General features: G+C 47.3%; 1 protein-coding gene across 1 annotated transcript in view; it reads left to right on the top strand.

Moving 5' to 3' along the window:
* The window catches only part of LOC118941532 (deleted in malignant brain tumors 1 protein-like), a 36,807-nt gene extending 22,336 nt beyond the window's left edge, over positions 1-14,471 (top strand). The window contains exon 5 of the mRNA XM_036955458.1: positions 14,138-14,471. Within this exon, the coding sequence (XP_036811353.1) occupies positions 14,138-14,466 (329 nt within the window). The 3' untranslated portion in view covers positions 14,467-14,471. The remainder of the gene's footprint in view (positions 1-14,137) is intronic.
* Positions 14,472-15,123: the final 652 nt, after the last annotated feature.

Raw genomic sequence — 15,123 nt, 5'->3', positions numbered from 1 at the left:
AGGTAGAGTATAAATCTACAGTGATTATAGCAGTTCAATATTAGTCAACTTTATTATCCCACATGGAGAAAGTCATGTCATGTACAAACCATTCTAAACCCCAATAACAAGTAGTGTTTTATGGAACTACTTATACTTGACACATTATATATTATATTGGTCTGATGTTAGAGTAGGAGAAGGGGGGTGTAGATGATAGAGGTCTGTTACCAAGGCAACAGGTCTGATGCTATCTGTCAGGAAGAGAGAGAGAGGAACAGAGAGAGAGAGAGAAGGCGTGGAGAGAAAGTGAGATGTCAACAGAGATTTGGCTGACAGACTAACATGCAGCCAACTGAATATCTTGTCTTTACTGACTTCTCACCAGTGATGTCATCATAACCAGTAACTTGACCCCTGACCTCTGATATTAATGATTTAAAAAATGATTTAAAAAAAATGTAATTAGATTTAATCTCACCTGCAAAGAGAGTTACACATTTGCATGGAAGGGGAATGTACACTACATGACCAAAAGTATGTGGACACCTGCTAATCTAACATCTCATTCCAAAATCATGGGCATTAATATGGAGTTGGTCCCCCCCTTTGGTGCTATAACAGCCTCCCCTGTTCTGGGAAGGCTTTCCACTAGATGATGGAACATTGCTGCTATAACAGCCTCCACTCTTCTGGGAAGGTTTTCCACTAGATGATGGAACATTGCTGCTATAACAGCCTCCACTCTTCTGGGAAGGTTTTCCACTAGATGTTGGAACATTGCTGCTATAACAGCCTCCACTGTTCTGGGAAGGCTTTCCACTAGAAGATGGAACATTGCTGCGGGGACTTGCTTCCATTCTGCCACAACAGCATTAGTGAGGTTGGGCGATTAGGCCTGGCTCGCAGTCAGCGTTTCAATTCATCCCTAAAGGTATTCAATGGGGTTTAGGTCAGGGCTCTGTGAAGGCCAGTAAAGTTCTTCCACATCGATCTCAACAAACTATTTCTGTATGGACCTCGCTTTGTGTACAGGGGCATTGTCATGCTGAAACAGGAAAGGGCTTTCCCCAAACTGTTGCCACAAAGTTGGAAGCACAGAATAGTCTAGAATGTAATTGTATGCTGTAGCGATTCGATTTCCCTTCAATGAAACTAAGGGGCCTAACACGATCCATTAAAAACAACCCCAGACCATTATTCCTCCTCCACCAAACTTTACAGTTGGCACTATGCTTTAGGGCAGGTAGCGTTCTCCTGGCATCTGCCAAACCCAGGTTTGTGGTACGGACTGCCAGATGGTGAAACGTGATTCAACACTCCAGAGCAAGTGTTTCCACTCCAGCAGACGCTTGGCATTGCACATGGTGATCTTAGGCTTGTGTGCTGCTGCTCTGCTGTAGAAACCCATTTCATGAAGCTCCAGACGAACAGTTCTTGTGCTGAAGTTTCTTCCAGAGGAAGTTTGGAATTCGGAAGTGAGTGTTGCAACCGAGGACAGATGATTTTTACACGCGACGAACTTCAGCACTCGCGGTCCCGTTCTGTGAGCTTGTGTGAGCTACCACTTCGAGGCTAAGCCACTGCTGCTCCTAGACGTTTCCACGTCACAATAACAGCACTTACAGTTGACCGGGGCAGCTAAAGCAGGGTGGAAATTAGACCAACAGACTTGTTGGAAAGGTAGCTTACTATGATGATGACACGTTGAAAGTCACTGAGTTCTTCAGTAAGGCCATTCTACTGTCAATGTTTGTCTATGGAGATTGCATGGCTGTGTGCTCGATTTTATTCACAGGTCAGGAACGGGTGTGCCTGAAATAGCCAAATCCACTAATTTGAAGGGGTGTCCACATACTTTTGTACATAATGTAAGGTGTATCTGGGTCGGCCCGTCCTCCACCACCCCAACCCAACACATCCCACTCAGCTTTAGGATCTTAGTGAAACATTCATTATTGGTTTCAGGTGTATTAGGTCAAGGCCAGAGTGACAACACACAGGACAGCAGACCACCAGGACTGAGCAACCCAGCAGCTATTGAAAACAGGAAGTGGACATCTTTTCAATTGACTCCTTTTGTTGTAGTGTTTTCAATATAAGACATCCAGACCTTATTCAAGTTGTTCAGTAAACCCTTATAAGAGATGAACTCAGGCAGTAGAAAGTTAGTGGTGATATTATAGCAGACACTATGAAACATTGCTGCCCTGTGAGCAGTTTCCTGTGGGGGTTTTCAGAACAGATGAGGTTGCTGTTGGTTGCTTGGTTCAACCACTGATCAAAGATAAGTTGCTGAGAAGTTTATCTCACATCATTGAAGTAAAGAACTAATGAGATTATAGTCATGTATCCTAGAAGTATATTCCACTCTTCAGTCCTCTCTCCCCGACCCCCACCAGTCTAGTACATAACTCAACTCTCTCCCTGACCCCCACCAGTCTAGTACATAACTCAACTCTCTCCCTGACCCCCACCAGTCTAGTACATAACTCAACTCTCTCCCTGACCCCCACCAGTCTAGTACATAACTCAACTCTCTCCCTGACCCCCACCAGTCTAGTACATAACTCAACTCTCTCCCTGACCCCCACCAGTCTAGTACATGACTCTACTCTCTCCAGTCCCCACCAGTCTAGTACATAACTCAGCTCTCTCCCTGACCTTCATCAGTCTAGTACATAACTCAACTCTCCCTGACCCTCATCAGTCTCGTACATAACTAAACTCTCTCCCCAACCCCCACCTGTCTAGTACATAACTCAACTCTCTCCCCAACCCCCACCAGTCTAGTATATAACTCAACTCTCTCCCTGACCCCCACCAGTCTAGCATATAACTCATCTCTTTCCCTGACCCCCACCAGTCTAGTACATAACTCATCTCTCTCCCTGACCCCTACCAGTCTAGTACATAACTCAACTTTCTCCCCGACACCCACCAGTCTAGTACATAACTACTTTTGTTCCCACCCTTGGGACTCTGATTCTCTATTGGTTACCAACACATCTGGATAGGAGCGGTGAACCCACACTTTCAATTGATCCATTTTAGGTAATAAGCTTCTATTGTTAACGTGAAGAAAACCCAGGCTTTTACGAGAGCAGAAATCAGTGAAGCAGATATAAGAGCACAAGTCAGAATTGGGGCTAGCAACTTGTTACGGTGCGTGAATGAGGACCCAAAAGCGAATTAACTTAAACAGAGCTTCTTTAATTACCAAACATAGGTAGGCTCAGACGGACCGGCAGATTCCGACAGGACAAGACAAGGTTACAGCAAACATGACGACAGTCTGGTTCAGGCATGAAACACAACAAACAAGAATCCGACAAGGACAGGAACAAAAACAGAGAGAGATATAGGGGACTAATCAGAGGGAAAAAGGGAACAGGTGGGAAAAGGGGTGACGAGGTGGTTAGGAGGAGACAAGGCACAGCTGGGGGAAAGAGGGGGAGAAAAGGTAACCTAACAACGACCAGCAGAGGGAGACAGGGTGAAGGGAAAGGACAGAGACAAGACACAACATGACAGTACATGACAGTACCCCCCCACTCACCGAGCGCCTCCTGGCGCACTCGAGGAGGAAACCTGGCGGCAACGGAGGAAATCCTCGATCAGCGCACGGTCCAGCACGTCCCGAGAGGGAACCCAACTCCTCTCCTCAGGACCGTACCCCTCCCAATCTACGAGGTACTGGTGACCACGGCCCCGAGGACGCATGTCCAAAATTCTACGGACCCTGTAGATGGGTGCGCCCTCGACAAGGATGGCGGGGGGGGGGGGAAGACGAGCGGGGGCGCGAAGGACGGGCTTGATGCAGGAGACATGGAAGACCGGGTGGACGCGACGAAGGTATCGCGGAAGAAGAAGTCGAACTGCGACAGGATTAATGACCCGAGAAATACGGAACGGACCAATGAACCGCGGGGTCAACTTGCGAGAAGCCGTCTTAAGGGGAAGGTTCTGAGTGGAGAGCCAAACTCTCTGACCGCGACAATATCTAGGACTCTTAGTTCTACGCTTATTAGCAGCCCTCACAGTCTGCGTCCTATAACGGCAAAGTGCAGACCTGACCCTCTTCCAGGTGCGCTCGCAACGTTGGACAAAAGCCTGAGCGGAGGGGACGCTGGACTCGGCGAACTGAGATGAGAACAGCGGAGGCTGGTACCCGAGGCTACTCTGAAAAGGAGATAGCCCGGTCGCAGACGAAGGAAGCGAGTTGTGGGCGTATTCTGCCCAGGGGAGCTGTTCTGACCAAGACGCAGGGTTACGAAAAGAAAGACTGCGTAAGATGCGACCAATAGTCTGATTGGCCCGTTCTGCTTGACCGTTAGACTGGGGGTGAAAGCCGGAAGAGAGACTGACGGAAGCCCCAATCAAACGGCAAAACTCCCTCCAAAATTGAGACGTGAATTGCGGACCTCTGTCCGAAACGACGTCTGACGGAAGGCCATGAATTCTGAAAACATTCTCGATGATGATTTGTGCCGTCTCTTTAGCAGAAGGAAGCTTAGCAAGGGGAATGAAATGAGCCGCCTTAGAGAACCTATCGACAACCGTAAGAATAACAGTCTTCCCCGCTGACGAAGGCAGTCCGGTGACAAAATCTAAGGCGATGTGAGACCACGGTCGAGAGGGAATAGGAAGCGGCCTGAGACGGCCGGCAGGAGGAGAGTTACCGGACTTAGTCTGCGCGCAGACCGAACAAGCAGCCACGAAACGACGCGTGTCATGCTCCCGGGTGGGCCACCAAAAACGCTGGCGAATGGAAGCAAGCGTACCCCGAACGCCAGGGTGGCCGGCTAACTTGGCAGAGTGAGCCCACTGAAGAACGGCCAGACGAGTAGGAACGGGAACGAAAAGAAGGTTCCTAGGACAAGCGCGCGGCGACGGAGTGTGAGTGAGCGCTTGTTTTACCTGCCTCTCAATTCCCCAGACAGTCAACCCGACAACACGCCCCTCAGGGAGAATCCCCTCGGGGTCAGTGGAGGCTACTGAAGAACTGAAGAGACGAGACAAAGCATCAGGCTTGGTGTTCTTAGAGCCCGGACGATAAGAAATCACGAACTCGAAACGAGCGAAAAACAGCGCCCAACGCGCCTGACGCGCATTAAGTCGTTTGGCAGAACGGATGTACTCAAGGTTCCTATGGTCAGTCCAAACGACAAAAGGAACGGTCGCCCCCTCCAACCACTGTCGCCATTCGCCTAGGGCTAACCGGATGGCGAGCAGTTCGCGGTTACCCACATCATAGTTACGTTCCGACGGCGACAGGCGATGAGAAAAATACGCGCATGGGTGGACCTTGTCGTCAGAGAGGGAGCGCTGAGAAAGAATGGCTCCCACGCCCACCTCTGACGCGTCAACCTCGACAACGAACTGTCTAGAGACGTCAGGTGTAACAAGGATAGGAGCGGATGTAAAACGATTCTTGAGGAGATCAAAAGCTCCCTGGGCGGAAACGGACCACTTAAAGCACGTCTTGACAGAAGTAAGGGCTGTGAGAGGAGCTGCCACCTGACCGAAATTACGGATGAAACGACGATAGAAGTTCGCGAAGCCGAGAAAGCGCTGCAGCTCGACGCGTGACTTAGGGACGGGCCAATCAATGACAGCTTGGACCTTAGCGGGATCCATCTTAATGCCTTCAGCGGAAATAACAGAACCGAGAAATGTGACGGAGGAGGCATGAAAAGTGCACTTCTCAGCCTTCACAAAAAGACAATTCTCTAAAAGGCGCTGGAGGACACGTCGAACGTGCTGAACATGAATCTGGAGTGACGGTGAAAAAATCAGGATATCGTCAAGGTAAACGAAAACAAAGATGTTCAGCATGTCTCTCAGGACATCATTGACTAATGCCTGAAAGACAGCTGGAGCGTTAGCGAGGCCGAAAGGAAGAACCCGGTATTCAAAGTGCCCTAACGGAGTGTTAAACGCCGTCTTCCACTCGTCCCCCTCCCTGATGCGCACGAGATGGTAAGCGTTACGAAGGTCCAACTTAGTAAAAAACCTGGCTCCCTGCAGGATCTCGAAGGCTGAAGACATAAGAGGAAGCGGATAACGATTCTTCACTGTTATGTCATTCAGCCCTCGATAATCTATGCAGGGGCGCAGAGACCCGTCCCTCTTCTTGACAAAAAAAACCCCCGCTCCGGCGGGAGAGGAGGAGGGGACTATGGTACCGGCGTCAAGAGCTACAGACAAATAATCTTCGAGAGCCTTACGTTCGGGAGCCGACAGAGAGTATAGTCTACCCCGGGTGTGGAGGAAGAGAGGTGGCCCTGGACCGACTGAACACCGTGCGCAGATCGTGATATTCCTCCGGCACCCCTGTCAAATCACCAGGCTCCTCCTGTGAAGAAGAGACAGAGGAAACAGGAGGGATAGCAGACATTAAACATTTCACATGACAAGAGACGTTCCAGGAGAGGATAGAATTACTAGACCAATTAATGGAAGGATTATGACAAACTAGCCAGGGATGGCCCAAAACAACAGGTGTAAAAGGTGAACGAAAAATTAAAAAAGAAATGGTTTCACTATGATTACCAGAAACAGTGAGGGTTAAAGGTAGCGTCTCACGCTGAATCCTGGGGAGAGGACTACCATCCAGGGCGAACAAGGCCGTGGGCTCCTTTAACTGTCTGAGAGGAATGTCATGTTCCCGAGCCCAGGTCTCGTCCATAAAACAGCCCTCCGCCCCAGAGTCTATTAAGGCACTGCAGGAAGCTGACGAACCGGTCCAGCGTAGATGGACCGACAAGGTAGTGCAGGATCTTGAAGGAGAGACAGGAGTAGTAGCGCTCACCAGTAGCCCTCCGCTTACTGACGAGCTCTGGCCTTTTACTGGACATGAAGTGACAAAATGACCAGCGGAACTGCAATAGAGACAGAGGCGGTTGGTGATTCTCCGTTCCCTCTCCTTAGTCGAGATGCGGATACCTCCCAGCTGCATGGGCTCAGCACCCGAGCCGGCAGAGGAAGATGGTAGTGATGCGGAGAGGGGGGCGACGGAGAGCGCAAGCTCCTTTCCACGAGCTCGGTGACGAAGATCAACCCGTCGCTCAATGCGAATAGCGAGTTCAATCAAGGAATCCACGCTGGAAGGAACCTCCCGGGAGAGAATCTCATCCTTTACCTCTGCGCGGAGACCCTCCAGAAGACGAGCGAGCAAGGCCGGCTCGTTCCAGCCACTGGAGACAGCAAGAGTGCGAAACTCAATAGAGTAGTCTGTTATGGATCGATTGCCTTGACATAGGGAAGACAGGGCCCTGGAAGCCTCCTCCCCAAAAACAGATCGATCAAAAACCCGTATCATCTCCTCCTTAAAGTCCTGATACTGGTTAGTACACTCAGCCCTTGCCTCCCAGATTGCCGTGCCCCACTCACGAGCCCGTCCAATAAGGAGAGATATGACGTAGGCGACACGAGCAGTGCTCCTGGAGTAAGTGTTGGGCTGGAGAGAAAACACAATATCACACTGGGTGAGGAACGAGCGGCATTCAGTGGGCTCCCCAGAGTAACACGGCGGGTTATTGATTCTGGGCTCCGGAGATTCGAAAGCCCTGGAAGTGGCCGGTGGATCGAGGCGGAGATGGTGAACCTGTTCTGTGAGGTTGGAGACTTGGGTGGCCAGGGTCTCAACGGCATGTCGAGCAGCAGACACTTCCTGCTCGTGTCTGCCTAGCATCGCTCCCTGGATCCCGACGGCTGAGTGGAGAGGATCCGAAGTCGCTGGGTCCATTCTTGGTCGGATTCTTCTGTTACGGTGCGTGAATGAGGACCCAAAAGCGAATTAACTTAAACAGAGCTTCTTTAATTACCAAACATAGGTAGGCTCAGACGGACCGGCAGATTCCGACAGGACAAGACAAGGTTACAGCAAACATGACGACAGTCTGGTTCAGGCATGAAACACAACAAACAAGAATCCGACAAGGACAGGAACAAAAACAGAGAGAGATATAGGGGACTAATCAGAGGGAAAAAGGGAACAGGTGGGAAAAGGGGTGACGAGGTGGTTAGGAGGAGACAAGGCACAGCTGGGGGAAAGAGGGGGAGAAAAGGTAACCTAACAACGACCAGCAGAGGGAGACAGGGTGAAGGGAAAGGACAGAGACAAGACACAACATGACAGTACATGACACAACTGTAGATGGGCCAGGGTGTACATGCAGATTTCCAGATATCATCAACAGTAATACAATCAGGGCACGGCAGAGGACAGGGAGAGCTCTGCAGTGCTGATTTATGACATCTGAATGTGCATCAGATGGCAACAAGATCCTATTGTACAGCGATTTCCTCAGGTAACATGAATACAAAGCCAGCGGGAGGTGGTTGGAAAAGGATGGGAGGCCAAAAGTCCATGTAACCAATTGAGAGTCAGAGTCACAAGTGTGGGAACAAACATAGTTTGTAAAGAAAGTTTGTAGTCAACAAAGACTGCAGGAGTCATGAGGCAAATAGCAAAATAGCAAAATGAGCAATAAAAAAATGCAGTCTATAACGATCAAGTTCAGAGTCAAATCAAATCAAATGTTAATGGTCACATGCGCCGAATACAACAGTTTCCTTACAGTGAAATGTTTACTTACGAGCCCCTAACCGAGAGGGCAGTTAAACAAATACAGAGAAGAATAAGAGATAAAAGTAACAAGTAATTAAAGAGCAGCAGTGAAAAATAACAGTATTTACAGGGGTGTCGGTACAGAGTCAGTGTGAGGGGGTGTCGGTACAGAGTCAGTGTGAGGGGGCACCGGTTAGAGTCAGTGTGTGGGGGCACCGGTTAGTTGAGGTAGTATGAACATTGAGGTAAAGTTAAGTGACTATCTAGAAGAAAAAGAACGCACACCTATTTAGGCGAGGTGCTGGCTAGAGGTGCTGGCTAGAGGTGCTGGCTAGAGGTGCTGGCTAGAGGTGCTGGCTAGAGGTGCTGGCTAGAGGTGCTGGCTAGAGGTGCTGGCTAGAGTTGCTGGCTAGAGGTGCTGGCTAGAGGTGCTGGCTAGAGGTGCTGGCTAGAGGTGCTGGCTAGAGGTGCTGGCTAGCGGAGTAGAAAACCCTGATGAAGACAGCTTGGCTGTTGGTAATTAAATATTTGCATCTGAGCTCCTAGAGTGTGCAGCTCTCTTTTATTTTCAAGTTAAGTGACTATGCATAGATGACAAAAGAGAGTGTCAGTGGTGTGGAGAGGGGAGGGGGGCAATGTGAATAGTCTGGGTAACCATTTGACTAGATGTTCAGGAGTCTTATGGCTTGGGGATAGAAGCTGTTTAGAAGCCTCTTGGACCTAGACTTGGCGCTCTGGTACCGCTTGCCGTGCGGTAGAAGAGAGAACACTATGACTAGGGTGACTGGTGTCTTTCACAATTTTCAGGGCCTTGCTCTGACACCGCCTGTTATAGAGGTCCTGGATGGCAGCAGGCTTGACCTCAGTGATGTACTGGGCCATTCACAGTACCCTCTGTAGTGCCTTGCGGTCGGAGGCTGAGCAGTTGCCGTACCAGGCAGTGATGCTCTCAATGGTGCAGCTGTAGAACCTTTTGAGGATCTGAGGACCCATGCCAAATCTTTTCAGTCTCCTGAGGGGGAATAGGTTATGTCGTGCCCTCTTCACGACTGACATGGTGTGCTTGGAGCTCGTTGTCGGTGATCAGGCCTACCACTGTTTTGTCATCAAATTTAACCATCCTATGTAAGAGACGGGCTAAGATCCCGTTAACGGGATCGATTTGACAACAGTCAAACAACAGAAATATCATAATTAAAATTCCTCAAACATACATAAACTTGTTGTTAATCCCGCCACATTGTCCGATTTCAAAAAGATTTTACGACGAAAGCAGATTATGTCAGGTCAGCACCTCGTCACAGAAAAACAGCCATTTTTCCAGCCAAAGAGGAGTCACAAAAAAGCAAAAATACAGATTAAATGTATCACTAACCTTTGATGATCTTCATCAGATGACACTCATAGGACATCATGTTACACAATACATGTATGTTTTGTTTGAGGAAGTTCATATTTATATCCAAAAATCACGTTATGTTCAGTAATGTTTTGCTTCCAAAACATCTGGTGATTTTGCAGAGATCCACATCAATTTACAGAAATACTCACAATAAACATTCATAAAATATACAAATGTTATGCGTGGAATTATAGATCCACTTCTCCTTAATGCAACCGCTGTGTCAGATTTCAAAAACACTTTACGGAAAAGCACACCATGCAATAATCTGAGTACGGCGCACAGACACAAAAACAAGCCATACAGACACCCGCCATGTTGTGGAGTCAACAGAAGTCAGAAACAGCATTATAAATATTCACTTACCTTTGATGATCTTCATCAGAATGCAATGTTTTTAACATAAATCTTCAATAATGTTCCAACCGGAGAATTCCTTTGTCTTAAGAATTGCAATGGAACGCAGGTCGCTATCACGTGAGCGAGTGTGATCAGCTCATGCCACTCTGGCAGAGCCCTTACTCAAACAGCTCTCATCCCCCCTCCTTCACAGTAGAAGCCTCAAACAAGGTTCTAAAGACTGTTGGCATCTAGTGGAAGCCTTAGGAAGTGCAATTTGACCCCATAGACACTGTATATTTGATAGGCAATGATGTTGGAACATTGCTGCATGGACTTGCTTCCATTCAGCCACAAGAGCATTAATGAGCTCAGGTACAGATGTTGGGCGATTTGGCCTGGATTGCAGTCTGCATTTCAAATCACCACGAAGGTATTCGATGGGGTTTAGGTTAGCCTCTGTGCAGGCCAGTCAAGTTCCTCCACACCGATCTCGACAAGCCATTTCTGTATGGACCTTGCTTTTTGCACAGGGGAATTGTCATGCTGAAACAGGAAAGGGCCTTCCCCAAAATGTTGCCACAAAGTTGGAAGCTCAGAATCATCTAGAATGCGATTAGATTTCCCTTCACTGGAACTAAGGGGCCTAACCCGAACAATGAAAACATCCCCAGACCATTATTCCTCCTCCACCAAACTTTACAGTTGGCACTACGCATTAGGACAGGTAGTGTTCTCATGTTATCTGAGTTTTACACCACTCCAGCCAACGCACGGCATTGACCATGGTGATCTTAGGCTTGTGTGTGACTGCTCCGTCATGGAAAATTCATCCTGAAGCTCCCAACGAACAGTTATTCTGCTGACGTTGCTTCTAGAGGTAGTTTGGAACTCTGCAGTTAGTGTTGCAACCGAGGACAGACGATTTGTACGCTCTACCAATTCACAGTTGAGCAGCTGTTGCTCCTAGAAGTTTCCACTTCACAATAACAGCACTTACAGTTGACCGGGGCCAAACTAACTTGTAGGAAAGGTGGCATCCTATGATGGTGCCATGTTGAACGTCACTGAGCTTTTCAGTAAGGCCATTCTACAGCCAATGTTTGTCTATTGAGATTGTATTACTGTGTGGAAGGGGTGGGTAAGGGGTGTGGCTGAAATATAATCCACTAATTTGAAGGGGTGTCCACATACTTTTGTATAGTGTATGTACACATGGGTGTTGTTGCACCATGAAAGGTCATGTTGATGTTAATTTAACCTCTGCCTCTCTCTTCCTCTGTCTCTCTCTTTCTCCTCTGTCTCTCTCTTTCTCCTCAGATCTCCAGGCTCAAAGCGTCAGTCCACCAGGTAGGTAGAGTATAAATCTACAGTGATTATAGCAGTTCAATATTAGTCAACTTTATTATCCCACATGGAGAAATTCATGTGTCCATACAAACCATTCTAAACCCCAATAACAAGTAGTGTTTTATGGAACTACTAATACTTGTCAACCAAAAAGCATCACTGCTGTTAGAATAACAGAATCACTGTCATCATCTGTCCTCACCACTGTGTTTTCCTCTCTGCTGTTTACAGCTGAATACTCAGTCAGACTGGTGAATGGAACCACTTCCTGTTCTGGGACAGTGGAAGTCTTCAATGAAGGAGAGTGGTTGGGTCTTTGTACTAGTTGGTGGAGCATGATGATAGAGGTCAGGTTTGTGTGTAGAGAGCTGGACTGTGGGAATCCTGTAGCTGAATCTGGAATACCTCTGCTTGAAGATGGAAGACGAAGAGTTATACTAGGTGGTTGCTATGGAAATGAGTCTTCTGTTAGACAGTGTGACATTGTAAGAGGAGGACCTGGTGGCTGTAATGGTAGAACTTATCATCATGTGACCTGTTCAGGTAAGAGACTGGTCATACTGAGAGATTAATTTTGTACATTATACAATATTACCATGTATCATCTTTATGTGTTTTTATTTCATTTAAATAGAGGGAGAGATGTCAGATGTATTTAAACATTATATTTGTGTTTGTCATATTGGTTTATGGGAGATGTTCATGGGCAGATCATTGTAGTTCAGATAGTACTGAAGTGAAGCTGCCTGATGGATGTCCAGCTGTTTATTTTCTATAAAGTGAAGTGAACTTATTCCTGTCTCCTGCCTGCATTATTCCCAACCCGATCCTGAGTGACTAAGAACCCATTTCTACCTCTTACAGTATCAAACATAGCAAACTACAATCTTTTATCCAACATATTTGTGTTTAGTCCTTGACAGTGTCATCAACAAAACTGATTGAATGTTCAACCAACTCTTTTTCTCCAGAGTCTGTGCGGCTTGTGGACGGAGCTAGTCTCTGCTCTGGGAGAGTGGAGGTGAAGTCCAATCAGTCCTGGGCCTCAGTGTGTGAAGCTGACTTTGACCGGCAGGATGCAGAGGTAGTCTGTGGGGAGCTTGGCTGTGGGGCTCCTGCAGCTCTACAGGGGGGGCTCTATGGAGAAGGTGAGGGTCAGACCTGGGATAAAGAGTTCCAGTGTAAAGGTAATGAGTCCCTTCTCCTGGACTGTGACACCTCAGACAGAAAAAACAACACCTGCCTACCTGGTAATGCTGTTGGACTCACCTGCTCAGGTAAGAAACAGTTTGTCACTCAATCAACATTGTTTCTCACCTGGATTGAAGAAATGAGCGACAATATAGGTGTGTTTTAGTGAGAAAATAGTAAGATTACTGTCTCTCTCTGTTCTTTTCTCAGAGCCTGATGATGTGAGGCTGGTGGGAGGAGGCAGTCGCTGTGCTGGTGGAGTGGAGTGGTACGACCAGGGAGAGTGGAGGACTGTGGGAGCTGAAGACTGGGATGTAGCTGCAGTTGTGTGTAGACAGCTGGGCTGTGGGTCCACTGTTTCAGTACTACTTGGAGACACACCTAGAGCGTTTAGACTTTCCTGTTATGGGTCTGAGTCTTCACTGAGGGAGTGTTCCAGAAGTTATGATCTCTCTCCTGGACTCACAGTGATCTGCTCAGGTAAAAACAAGATACACTATATGGCCAGAAGTATGTGGACATTAGTGGATTCGGCTATTTCAGCCACACCTGTTCCTGACAGGTGTATAAAATTGACCACCTTGCCACGCAATTTCCATAGACAAACATTGGCAGTAAAATGTCCTTTCTGAAGGTCTCTGTGAATTTCAACGTGGCACATCTAGGAGCAACAACGGCTCAGCCGTGAAGTGGTAGACAACACAAGCTCACAGAACAGACAGTCGAGGGCTGAACCACGTAGAGCGTAAAAATAATCCTCTGTTGTAAAACTCACTGCTGAGTTCCACATACTTTTGTCCATGTATTATATCTCCTTCCTGGACTCACAGTGATCTGCTCAGGAAATATATCAACATATTATAATTATATTCAACTGATTTCCTTCATTCATACAACTTCCTCTGCACCTCTCATGATGACTGTTTAGCTTGTCAGTCTGCTTTACTAAATAGATCCCTCAGTCAAGTAGGAATCAAATACAACTTAAATATCCCAGAATGCTTTTGTATTTGAGTGTTATCTCAGTGAACGTCTCTACTCACTACCACTGTCACATGTCATATTATTGTCACATCTAAATGAGGAAAGTAGTTGAGGAGCTACGTTTTCTTTTTCTCTCCTCTTGTTCCAGATGTCCTGCTTAAGCCTGATATCAACATATGTTGTCTCAGTGACTGTAGGCCCACTACTCATGTTGCCCTGAGAGGGAGGGTGGCTGGCACTGTTACATGCTGATGTTATTGTCATATCTATAGGAAACTAGTTGAAGAGGTTTTTCTTGTTCTCTTTTATTGTTACAGATCTCCTGGTCCAGCCTGATATCTTCCTGACTGACTCAATGGGAGGGGTCTCCAGGGGCCACCAGGGGCCTGAGATGTTATGGGGCCACAGCTTCACCATCACCTGCTCCACTCAGCCACAGTACCCAGGAGGCTCCTTCCTCCTCACGTTCACCGGCTCCAAAAGAACCCAGACCCAGCCAGCTGTCAATCACTCTGCTGCCTTCCTCTTCCCTGCTGCAGATGACTCCCACCAAGGGAACTACAGCTGTGTTTATGACTATTATGTTTTCTCTCATAACTTCTCCTCTGAGAGTGAGCTCCTCTCCCTCACCATCACAGGTAACTGAACATGAACCAGACGTATAACTTTGTCATTGACAGATTTTCCACAGATCTATGTGAGGATGATCAGTCCCCTCATCAAATATGTTTCTGTTTGCAGCCTCTCCTCTACCAGCCTCTCACGATGACTGTTTAGCTTGTCAGTCTGCTTTACTAAATAGATCACTCAGTCAAGTAGGAATCAAATACACCTTAAATATCCCAGAATGCTTTTGTATGTGAGTGTTATCTCAGTGAACGTCTCTACTCACTACCACTGTCACATGTCATGTTATTGTCATATCTATAGGAAACTAGTTGAAGAGGTTTTTCTTGTTCTCTTTTATTGTCATACAATATAATGGCGCTTGAAGAAATGGCAGCAGTTTTACTAGACTAACCAGTTGTGCTATTATGTGTTTTTTTTGTGTTATTTGTAACTTATTTTGTACATAATGTTTCTGCCACCGTATTTTACGGCAAAAAAGATCTTCTGGATATCAGGACAGCGATCACTCACCTCGGATTAGACAAAGAGCTTCTGGATATCAGGACAGCGATCACTCACCTCGGATTAGACAAAGATCTTCTGGATATCAGGACAGCGATCACTCACCTCGGATTAGACAAAGAGCTTCTGGATATCAGGACAGCGATCACTCACCTCGGATTAGACAAAGATC

This window comes from Oncorhynchus mykiss, chromosome 19 (assembly GCF_013265735.2).
Source record: "Oncorhynchus mykiss isolate Arlee chromosome 19, USDA_OmykA_1.1, whole genome shotgun sequence".
Taxonomy (NCBI): domain Eukaryota; kingdom Metazoa; phylum Chordata; class Actinopteri; order Salmoniformes; family Salmonidae; genus Oncorhynchus; species Oncorhynchus mykiss.
This window is presented reverse-complemented; position numbering and strand designations above follow the sequence as displayed.